Source organism: Etheostoma cragini, chromosome 16 (assembly GCF_013103735.1).
Source record: "Etheostoma cragini isolate CJK2018 chromosome 16, CSU_Ecrag_1.0, whole genome shotgun sequence".
Lineage (NCBI taxonomy): Eukaryota > Metazoa > Chordata > Actinopteri > Perciformes > Percidae > Etheostoma > Etheostoma cragini.
This window is the reverse complement of record NC_048422.1, coordinates 17,154,961-17,167,328: the sequence shown is the minus strand read 5'-3', so window position 1 is coordinate 17,167,328 and position 12,368 is coordinate 17,154,961. Positions and strand designations below refer to the sequence as shown.

At 39.1% G+C, this 12,368-nt stretch overlaps 1 protein-coding gene across 5 annotated transcripts in view; it reads right to left on the bottom strand.

Annotated features, from left to right (window-relative positions):
• The window catches only part of nedd4l (NEDD4 like E3 ubiquitin protein ligase), a 44,929-nt gene extending 32,684 nt beyond the window's left edge, over positions 1-12,245 (bottom strand). For 4 of the 5 annotated variants that reach the window (XM_034895471.1, XM_034895473.1, XM_034895472.1 and 1 more), the window contains exons 1-5: positions 11,910-12,245; positions 9,672-9,745; positions 4,362-4,443; positions 1,572-1,610; positions 1,072-1,125 (exon numbers count right to left, since the gene is read on the bottom strand). In XM_034895471.1, the coding sequence (XP_034751362.1) occupies positions 1,072-1,125; positions 1,572-1,610; positions 4,362-4,443; positions 9,672-9,745; positions 11,910-11,954 (294 nt within the window). In that variant the 5' untranslated portion in view covers positions 11,955-12,245. The remainder of the gene's footprint in view (positions 1-1,071; positions 1,126-1,571; positions 1,611-4,361; positions 4,444-9,671; positions 9,746-11,909) is intronic. The other variant, XM_034895475.1, reaches the window with a different exon arrangement.
• Positions 12,246-12,368: the final 123 nt, after the last annotated feature.

The window sequence follows — 12,368 nt, the reverse complement described above, 5'->3', positions numbered from 1 at the left end:
AATGTGCCTTATCCAGCCAAGAACATCAGCACTATGTTGGGCTACATCCGCTGTTTATTTTATCAAACTCAAGACACAGACCCCAGAGTTATATTCATAAGAAACAAATATTACTGCAGTCCTAATCTCCTTTCGAGGGAAGCCTTTTCACTTCTTCCACAGAACAATGTCTTGATTATGTGAACAAGCACTTCACTCACTCCTGTCTCCTCTGAAGAATTAGTGAAACAATTATCAAGACCTACTTGGGCTGTTTTGAATTGCTGCAACTCTTGACATTGTGCAAACATTCAATCTAGTTGTCCTGGTAACTGAGGACCTACAACAAACAGGCTTAATTTCAAAAGTGAATAAAACTAGTGTTCTCGTCTGGTGGAAATCTGAGAAAGTTAACATAAGAGGAATGTAGGAGTTATTAGTGGACTATAGCCTTAAAGTAGAAAGATGAAATTAGCAGATAAACAGGCCGTGCCCATCCTCTGTCCGCATTTTGTCCATGTGTACTGCAATGCATTTGTTTTTCTTGAGTTCTATTGACTGAGAGCCTACAGCTGAAATTCTGTGACATCAAATCTGGCAATGTGTCAGAGAGTTCACAAGAAGAAAACTGTGAAAACACAGGGGTGCAGATAAAGTCAATACCAGGCTGTTAATGATCCCTCGGGTGAAATGAAAGCCGATTCTGGAAAGACAATGACAGCAAAAACTAATTTTAGTTCTGCAATAATCCCCATTTATTTGGCGGCACATGGTTGTTTTTTGGCATAATTGAGACAAAACCATAAAAGTAAAGTACTACTGGAAAGATGCTATGTTAAGATGAGATGTTATTTAAATGGTTCAATGTCTACTTAGCTTATAGTGGAAACAAACTGCATGAAATAAATGAAAAGGGACGTTAGGTTCGCAGATAAATCAACTGCTGCTGAAAGCAAAAATATATATATATATATATATATATATATATATATATATATATATATATATATATATATATATATATATATAATGTAAATGCAATATATATGCAGAGGTAGTAACGGATAACAGGTTATGAAGTGTGAATCTTACCAATCTGTTTTCATCAAACACCTCAAAGAGTAGCCGGTGATTCTGCGGACACACCTGTGTTGACAACCAAATAACAGTGGCAATTACACAGCAGTCATCCAGTGGTTATGTGGCATGCAAAACCAATGTAGATGTACATGCATACAAACACTTTGTAGGCAATTGCCTACTTGTTTTTGTGTAACAATAATTCACGACTACTGTAGCTAGAAGGTAGTCATCTTTGAATCTTCATAACACAGGGCAGAGCTATAATTCTTTTATACAAAACCAGTGGAGGAGTAAACATACGCATGTAGCTAAGCTTCTAAGTGTAATATGGTCTGTTTGATTATGGTGGTGGAGGAGTTGAGACTCTGGTCTCAGTCAAACTGCATCCAAAGATTTACAACTCTGACACTGCAACTCTAGAGTAAACAAGTGAAATAACAGATCGTAGCAGGAAGACAAGGAATCTGGCACATAATAAAACACACAAAGAGTTCTAAATCTGAACTCACTCTGAAGTAAAATTCCTCGTTCCATTTGGGATTGAGGGTCTGAAACACAAAGTATAGACGTGGTTAGATTGATAATAAATAATGTTGTATTAAAGCATAGTAAATACGGTCATTCGTTCACACAGAAAACAGAAGAGATGTATCAAACTCAGAACCATAGTGAGAAATTAGGCTCAATCTTGGCAATGATCCTTTTACGTTGTTAGAGGAGATTTGTTGCCAACAACATGTCCCAGAGGTTGGCATAGGTCCCAAAATTAACAGCAATGTGGACTTTCATCCATTTTCTGGATGGATGAGCTCAGTGTGTGGAGACACAGACTCTCACCTTCTGCCTCACACATTTCATATTTTATTGGACTGAGAACTATGTGACACATCTCATTAAAATTCTTTCAGTGATTGAAATGACTTAAACACCAGAATGTCAATGAAGACTTAGTTTCACAAGTCACTCTGATTAATAAACCCTTTACATTTTACGGCAGCGATGAAATAGCATCTTAGTTAAAACAACTGCTGAGACAAATGAACTCGCTGCCCTAAAAAAAATAATAATAATAATAATAATAACTAACCCCAAAATCCGTCACAATCTTCTTGATGAAATAATGAAAATTTCTAGAAATGTATGCAAAATATCAATGTATGTGTTATAGGATCAGGGTTGCTTCTTTTTACTGATGTTAGTCTTTGTCAGGGATTTGTTATCATTGTTCATGCTGTCCTGCCACAAGCCATACTCAACTCAACAACAAAGATGCCATCAAAAGGTGTCCCACTTAAAGACACATAGAGCCTATGAAAGAGGGTGAGCAGTGATGCTTCATTTTCTGCTCCACATAGCAGTGCATTGCCAGCTATTTATATCCAGCAAGGCAACCATGGCCAGTGGCAGCATATGTCTGCCTGCATGGAGGCCTAAGCTGCCCAACTCCAGCAGAGGGTTGGCTGGAAGCTACATATAGCTCACCTAAACTAGCAAGAAAAGAGAAATTTACAAATGATACAAGAAGCTCAGTCAGGCTAATTTTCTGTGTTGGAAGCAACCAGCTCCCTTGAGGTTTCCCCCAATTCTTATGTAAGATGTATTGCAGAATAACATGCATTATATGTTTGGCATTACTTGTGAACAACATGTAACACAGAGCTCTACAGACTTCATTTTAAACTATGTAGCCCAAAGCATTCTAAAACGTTAGCAATGAACATCTGGTTTAAAACCACAGCCCTTTATAATTTAAATACCCTCTGAATGGAGCTTACATTAATAGCAAGTAATAGCTCCCCCTGCAGTGAAAAAAAATAGGCCACTTGGAGAAAAGAGCTTGCCCAATGTCTCTCTTCTGAGCAGAAAAGGAAGCACTGCCTTCTGGTGCCTTCCTGTGGTTTCCATCTCATGAGATGATATGATTGTCTTGATTTAAAGGAAAGGTGGTGATAGTGTTGAGGATGGGATTAAAAGGATAGGGTGATCTCAAATCTGTGATTCAAAAAGGGAAGTGAATAAAAGCCACATTTGAGTTGCTGTGGGATTTATACGTGGTACAGGTGGGTGGGAGGAGATTACAGCGGCAGGTGTGGCCAATCTGGTACGGTGAAAACACATAATAGTTCATTAGGTCAGCAGTATGTTTCAGATGTATGTATCAAAGTCACTTCTTCACACAGTGGGGCTTGAATGTTTGGATACCCCAGGTAAAAAATTGTATTAATGTGCATAAAGAAGCCAAGAAAAGATGGAAAAATCTCTAAAAGGCATCAAATGACAGATTAGACATTGGTATAATATGTCACAAAGAGTTCGATTTTATTTTCATCATGTAAACTTTCAAAATAACACAAAACAAAAAAATGGCATCTGCAAAGGTTTTGGCACCCTTCAGAGTTTATGGCATGCACCGCCCCCTTTGGAATGCTGAGACGTGACAGCGTCGTGGATTGTTCTCAATCATCGTCTGGGAAGATCAGGTGATGTCAATCTTAAGGTTTTAAATGCCCAGACTCATTTGACCTTACCCCAACATTCAGCACAGTGGGTTCTTCTAAGCAGTTGTCCAGAAAACGGAAAATGTATTGCAGCCAGTGGCACAGGGAACATTTCACGTGTAGAAGGAAAAATGGATTCATTAAAATTTCAGCAAATTTTGGATGCTAACTTGATGCCATGTGAAAACGCTGAAGTTAAAGAGGATGGTTTCTTCAAATGGATTCCAAACACACCTCAAAATCCACAGTGGATTACATCAAGAGGCATAAACTGAAGGTTTTGCAATGGCCTTCACACTCTCCTGACCTCAGCATAATTGAAACTTTTATGATCTATCCTATTTTAAGATTTATCCTATGTATAGATCTATCCTTATCCAATGGATAAGATCTATCCTTATCCAATGGATAAGATCTATCCTTATCCAATGGATAAGATCTATCCTATGGATGGATCTTAAAAGAGCAGTGCGTGACAGACAGCCCAAAAATCTCAAAGAACTAGAAGACTTTTGAAAGGAAGAATGGTCGAAGATACCTCAAATAAGAATTGAAAGACTCTTGGCTGGCTACAAGAAGCGTTTCCAAGCTGTTTTTTTTTGTGTTTTTTTTATTTTAAAAGTATAAATGATGGGGTGGAAAAAAATCTAAATTTTTGTGACGTATATAAATGTCTAACCTGTCATTATATGTCTTTTGGAGATTTTTTCCATCTTTTCTTGGCTTCTTTATGCACATCAATACAATTTTGTTTACCTGGGATGCCCAAACTTTTGAGCCCCACTGTACCTTATGACTTACCTTTTTAATGGTTTTTGTTTGGACTAAGGCAAGCTCTTTGTTTTCATCCGCAACGTAGAGGGAAAGTTTGACGTAAGGATCACTGCAGAAACAAAAGAAGAATAAAGACAAATTGAGTGGCAAAGAAAGGGATCTTGAGCCTTTCACAGTTCTCACTTTGTAACAGCTTGAGAAAATTCACAGGTACAAACCAGCTCCCACCGTCATGAGTATTTCATACATAATAATTCAAAAAATGTACAGATAGCATTGCTGACAAGATATATACATACAGTGCATACGGTACAGTTCAGTACAAAACATTATTTTTCAAATATCTTTCTAAAATCTTTTTTTCCCCGCTTAAAGTAAGCCAAAATATTATGAACAAAATGATGTGTTAAATTGGCCAATATCCATCTAAAAAGTAAAAATCTGACAATACTTTAGTTTGAGCAGTTTTTAATACTCTTCGCTAACACAGACTTTTAGGTTATCAAAAGGGAAAAAACACACAGTTTGTACAACCTAGAGTACTTAGTTTTTTGCATTTCCAATTTAAAATCAACAATTGTGGACAGAGGTGGCAGAGCCCATATTGCTAGGCTACCTACGCTCAGACACACAGCTTGTTTACAGACCTGAAACCTGAGTCGGCCACCAACAACCCAGCAGATAAAAACTGCTTGCATTTGGGTATTGTGAGATAAGGCCCTAATGTCTAATTGACAAAGCAGAGTGCTAAAAATAGAAACTGCAAACGATTTTGAGGTGAGCAGTGCAAATAGTAAGCAGAGTATGTGACTGTGCTATTTAAAACAAAATAGCCAATTGGTTTATCTGAAGGTGCTGACAGGGTAGACAATCTCCAGTGAGTTCTGGATAGAGAAGCAAAGCTGCACTATTCAACAGGCACACCAATTACTCGAGTCCCAACAGGCAACACGAGGTACAGTGTCAGGTTGTTACCTTTCCAAAAACCTCCCTGAGAAGGAAAACTTCTCACAAGGCTGTGTGTGGTAGCCGTTTTAAATCAGTAACTTCACTTCTAACTGCACATTCCTGTTTAAAACCTTTTACATTAAAACCAAAGCTGGGCAGCAAAATCACTTTTACAAATGGGATTTGCTACTTCTTTGCTAAATATTTTACACACTTATATGTATTCCTGTTGTCCATACCAATGTAATTTATTTTTGTGTATATTATCTTTTGTTTATTACATAAAGCATGTAGTATGTGGAGAGGTGGCACTGTCAACACAAACCACATGGTGGCTGAAGGTTATACACATGATTCTGTATTGTACTTGCCTTTTATAACCATTTCATAGTAGGCAACAGAAAAAAAAGCTCTGAATAGACACGGAAAGGAAGATGACTGTTGAGGGTAGATTGGACTTCAGTGGAGCTAAGCGGAACGGAAACTCCAAGGTAAGTCATGCTTTTTAACCTGGCTCAGCCCTTCTGCGATCTAAACACAACATCCATATTCAGAAACCAATACAATACCTGACCTCAATGTAAGGCTGCAACTAATGATTATTTTATTTACTCATGTATCTGTCAATTACATTTTCAAGTGTATGTTAATAGTTTGGTCTTCATCGGAACATCTGTATCAAAATAAGAAAAAGAAAAAAAATACTCTAATGATTATTCAGTGATCCAGAGTTGCTGATCAGTTTTCTCACCTAATCGTTTAATTATCGATCATCTAATTCAGGTGTCAAAGTTTCCATTTCCCTTCCCCTTTCCCCTTGTCTGCTGGGTGTCCTGAAATAACTATCAATGTGTACACCATCCATTGCGTTATGTGCGTAGTTATTCCAGTTATTTCGTTATTTGAGGACACACATCCACTGTATAGTGTGGAAACACTAAATGTAGTGGAAGTCAAAAAGTAAGCTGCAGGCGACATGAAGAATAGAGATCTGATTTGGCATTTCCTTTGCGATAAATTAACTTGATTGTGGTCGCTAGGCTACACACACACAATTTTGAAAAATCACATTTCAAACCATCTATGAATGTGTTTTAAATCTTATTTGCCATAATCAGTTTCCAGTGGGATTTTTTTGCTATCCAGCCTTGATACCAGCAGCAATCTTATACCAGTATAGATTTATCCAAAATTAGACCTGGCCTGTCTGAGGAAGTTGCTGAGAGGGGGCCAAAGGAAAAGGGAAGGAAAACATGGGAAATATAAGAAACAAAATCACATGCAAATGTACCCAAAGCAAAATCGTTGTTGCTTGATGTTTAATTAACGTCTCCAGAAACCCCACAGCCTTTAATTGTGCGTTTTGTGTAGGTCTGTGATGTGCTGTGACTAATCTAAAACAATGGGCCTACTGTATTTCGACTGCACTGAGACTCCTTCTTGTCTCCTTCCCTCAATCAACAAAAATCCTGCTGAGGGAGACAGGCTTCTTCATGTCAAGACGGGTCGCTGGATTGAAATGCTAGCTCGGTCCACATGGTAGCTTGGTCCACTTCTTATTTGACAGCATGCGAGTTCCTCAAGTTCCTATCAACACCTCACTTGAACAAAATCAAAACCCAGGAGTGTTTCACTTAGTCCGAAATAACAGAGCAGAACACAATAGATCAAAGTAGCTGATGTACAGTATTACAGAATACAAGCTATCAGCAACAGGAACAGTTTTGGAGCAAAAAGAAGAAAAGAACAAGCCAGCACTGTTTGAGCATCTTATGAGGTGACAGACCGCCAAGTCAGCACTGTCTCCTGTGGTAGCTAGCCACAAACTCAGACCTCATTTAGTGTTTCTTCATTACAGTTCGGATTTCTCCTGAGCCAGGCTGAGCTGTCCTGCCAGAACGGCATCAGTATGCTAACACATGCACTCACAAAAGGGCCAAACATGCCGGGCTCGTTCTCCAACAGCGTCCGCTCTCTCTCATAGCTCAGATACAGTGCATTACTGGAAACAACAGTAGGGACAGTGTTGAAATTTAAATAGGGCTTACACTAGTCATATTGTAATTTTGGCCAGATAACCAAATAATGAAAAAATGCAGTTTAAAGTTTTTTTTGTTACATAACTATGTAAATAGTTCTGATTGTATGAGAAAATGTCTTGCCTGCCCAACTCAGTTTTTATTGTCTCTACTAGAGATGGTCCTATACCATTTTTTTGCTCCCCGATACCAATTCTGATACCTAAACTTGCGTATTGGCCAAAACGGCCAATACGACGACCAAGTACGGATCCGAATATCAGTGTGTTACTTTATATATTTTATTAAGTTTTAACAACTGTATACTGTTATCCGTGTATGGATGTGATATCATTTCTATGTTTGTTGTTGGTCTGGCTCAGGTTAAACTCTTTGTGACACTTGAACAAACAATGAATGGCACAGAATTTTCTTTTCTCCGCCAGTTTTCAGTTATAACGGAATAAATACATAAATAAACTACTTTAACGTAGATTTTCTTATGTGGTATCGTAACAGTGTATAAACTCCAGCACTTCCCGATACCGATACCACCGTTTTAGGCCGTATCGGAGGCAATACATATGCTGGTATCGGTACATCTCTAGTCTCTATGAGTACATAAAAGAACAATCACGTGTTTATTAAGCTAGTAGTATCTATCTAACTTCCACTCTAAGCGCCCACCCGCAACTAAACTCCATGCCTTCTCTTTACTAGCGTTAAAAAAAAAAAAAGGATTAGGGATGTCCATGATGTTTTTCGACCTCCAAGATGAATCTCTCGCAGTCCGTTGTGTTGTAGAGGAAACCTATACGATATTGGAGATGTATTTTCGTAACCTGACTGGATGCTCTCCTGTTTCACTTCCTGCCCGGCTGTCCGAAAGCCTGCGACTTGCATGAAAATAGACGGCTGGGACGTGTCTTTAACGGAGCGGAGAGCCACTTCAAGCACGCTTCTGGGATGCGCCGTGACGCAGGTGGTGGAATATAAAACATTGACCTGAATGGCAGTGATTGCTGGCGGGGGTTGCGGTGTTTTGGAACGGAAAACAGGGGTTAGATGTTTTCGTGCTTGCTGTTTACCAGCAGAAGTTACTGATGAGCATGCAGTTAAAGAATGACAGCAAGTGATCTTTAGTTAGACAGCCCGGGATGGCATTACTGGCGAACTGCTACATGCACTGTTTTTGCTTATTCAGGTAGGTGAGTGGACGTTTGTAAGCCAAAGAGCTAATTCTCAAACAGGAATATCAGTTCAACTGTCTGCCAATTTGCTTCTAAGGGATCCTGCAGACTGCAGACTCCTGAATTATATGTGGATCCCAGGATAAATTCTTAATTTTTTGACAATATTAAAAGGAATTTCAAATATTTATATTCTTGTACATTCTTATGAATTGATTTATAGGCTTTTGTATGACATCAATACCAGTGTGGGAACCTGGCAAGGAAAGCTCACGTGGCAGCCTATGACTTCCTGAAGGTAAAACAAATCTGCAGCAGATAGGATGGTTGGTAAGTTAAGCCCCTGAGTAAGAGCACAAGCATAACATTATTACTGATTTAGCAGTGCTTAATGGTCAGGCTCCGTGTACGGTTAATTGATCAGTGTTCTAGCACCGCAAGTACAGAAAGAAGTACAGTAGGTATCACAAATTCAGAGAAGTGAAGTCACAGCGCTTAGCTATGCAAAAACATAACTAAACACAGACTTCAAATATAAACTCCACAGAGGGATATTATGTAATGCCGCATGAAAGTTGTGACAACTGTGGGTCACACTTCATCCCAGAATCACACGAGGAGAGAGGAGGTCTGACAGCAAAATGAAAAGATTGTACTGTTTAAAATACCGACAGACATTTAATTTTAACATCTGTTCATGTGAGAAAGTATGTGGAATGTATAGTTATTAGTCAACCACTTTTATCTGGGGGGAAAAGGTAATGGAGGTGGTTACGACTAGGATGGGAGAGGCAGGTGGGTAATCATTGATTAACACTTGGAGTTCAAGGTCTTTATAAGGAAAGGAAGTGTAGTCAAAGTGCATTACACTGTGCTGTCCAATGTTGAAAGGACAGACTAAAGGAGTCCATCTAAATCAAAGGACAAGATGCTATAGCAAAACGAATTTACACATGTCCTACACTTATGTTTGGCTATTCTCATGAAAAAAAGGGTGTGTGTTAGAAAACCGTGGCAAAATTGGCAATACATATTTAGAGAGCCAAACACCAGCCAACATATTAGAGTATAAGTCTAGCTTGGGCAAAAGACGTGCCATGTCAGAGGCAGTGCACCGGATTATTGTAAGAAACCTCTGAGGACACAGAATCTTCAGAAAAAGAGAGTCCAGTGATGCTCACCTGGCTCCAATGATGTCTTTCTTCGCCAGATCAATTCCGGCAATGACTTTAACCCGCAGCACTCGCGTTTCATGCTGTAGAAGAAATAGAGGAAAACATTAAGTCAAATTCATGTAGAGAAAAAAAAAAAAAAAAAGATCTCGTAACCTCAAAATCAAGCCACTTCAAAACATTCCATGCTGCATTTTTCAATGTCAATAACGCTGACATAGAAACCTAATGAGTTTTACCTGAAAAGCTTTCATTCCTGAACGACACCAACATTTCAAAAAATTGACTGGAATTTTTGCAAAGAAAAACATGATGTTCTTTTAGTTTATTTATGTGCGTATGCATCTAATTCCCACAGCACCTCTTGTAGAAGAAACTAGCCTATACGTTGAGTTAAACCACCACACACCATGTCTGGTTTACAGCTTCACACTCTCTTCTCTACTTGACCGCAACTTGAAATGGGGTCGTTTAAAAAATAAAAATCACTGTCTTGGTTGTATTTCTGATTTGAGGGAATGATCTTTACATAAAGTCTTTCAACAAATTTTGGCAGAATTTTCTACATGACAAGTGCTAGAGAATGGAACAAAGGAGGAAGTGGGGACGGGAGCCCAGATCAATCCAACATTTCTGAATGTTTGGCTCATAGAACACAGGAAGTGCGGTGTCTCATGGAATGTAGGGACACATTTGTCTTAAAAAACATTACTTGCGGAGATAACATGATGTGATTTAATGCCTGCAATAGGGTGAATGTTAACCAAAAACTACCCGACCCGTTCTGTAGTCCCCTATGTTGCAGTCAGTGTGTGGATTTGTTTTTTCTGGCATGCTTGCCGTCCCGTAATGACTGACAGACAGGGCACCACAGGGCTATGAAAGGGAAAAGACCTCATCAAGAAAGCAGCATAAACACAAATCCTGGCTGAGTTAGATTGTTCATTACCTGTGAAATGAAGTTAATCATTACCTGGTCTGATCTTAATAAAAAATGTAATGGGTTTTAGGATATCGTTTCAGATATGTGGGGGTTTAATGTTCAGTGTATCTACCAAGACGGATGTCCACTAAATTGGCATAAAGGTCTAGTAAAAACTCGCCTGCATCCTGGTGACAGTTTGGCCTACTAATCAAAAACTCAACAATCAGAGTCACGCCCCTGTTGTCCTCTGAGAACCTTTAATAAACATCAAAGAATTATTTTTAAATCATCCAAAAAAAAGTCTTACCAGTCAAACAAATGTATTATTATTATAATTATTATCATCCTCACATCTGCAGCCCTAATTACTTAACACCACATTAGAGATTTTGAACAGGGGGTCCGGGGTCCCCAAGGGGTCCTCAGAGTTACTGCAGGGGGGCCACCAAATTATTAATTCTTTGAAAGTTATATTATAGAAAAATACTTCTACGTCAAATATAACGTGAGACAGGTGCGCTAAAGAGGTATAAGTAAGTCAAAAGTTGCTAAAAAAAACTCCCCCACACCGTCTAACTTGCGAAAAATGAATTTAACTGAAGGCAACGTTTCGGTACTTGACCATCATCAGGTAAAATTAATGAGGGGAGTTTTATGCAACTTTTGAAAGTTTTCTAACGTTACTTTGCCTTAATGCTTTTCCCTTTACTACAACGTGTATTCTATACAGCAAATGAACCAAGACAAATTCCTTACAGGTGAAAACTTACTTAATAACATAATATTAATATGAATTAATAATATATATGGTTCTTATTCTGAAATATCGACCTCATTTGACAGTTTAAGACGTGCATGACTCCGCTTTACACTCGTAGCGGTGAGCTGACCATCAAACAGCTTGAATTACTGACAAAAAGCCGTGTTTAAGTAAAAGAGTTGTTAGCTTGACATGCCATAGCCCCCCACCCGAAAAATGTCTCATTTTCAAAATAGCACTTTGGAGCTACAAGTCGTATATCCATGAACACAAATAGAGGATATGGCGAGGCTTTTAAGCCTGCTCGGCCGAACTGGACGGTGTAATTGCAATACTCTGAAAGCAAAATGGTGCATTTGTTACTGAAATTAAGGTTAGTAAACCAGTGGCCACGCAGATAAGAGGGCAGGAAATTGACAGCTGCCCGAACATCACTATGGAATGTTAACGTCGGTGAGGGCTTGTTAGCTAGCGTTACTGTTAAGGACTAAACCCCCTAGTGAGAGACACCAATTCATGTCTGATGTCTGCATAACAAAGCTTTGGGGAAATTTAATCTTACCTCATCTTCTGAAAGTCCATATATCGGCTCGAAATTCGCAGCCATATAGCCTGCGTTTCACACTAAACACACAAAAAGCCGCTTGGCAAAGCTAGCTAGCTTTGGACAATAAAGTCCCACTTTCCTCTCTGTGCCGTGCGGTAGTGGTCAAATCCACGGTGAGACCTTGGCACGGAACGGGGCTTCGGTTCGCAGGCGGATATCGTAATCCTTGCCAGCGTGGTCCGTCCAGGACGAAACCTGGAAATAAAAAAAAAACAGTGTCCAAAATGTTTAACTAAAACAGATCGCTTTTGTCAACTCCAAGCTTATCCCCCCGAAACGTTTTGACACTTGACTTCCTCCTAACAGCTCAGCCAATCGTGTGCCGACTCAAGGTGATTGCTGTCAACATCAACCAATCAAGTGCAACGTGAATTCCCTAAAGTTCCTCATCGACCAATTAAATATGCAGAGGGC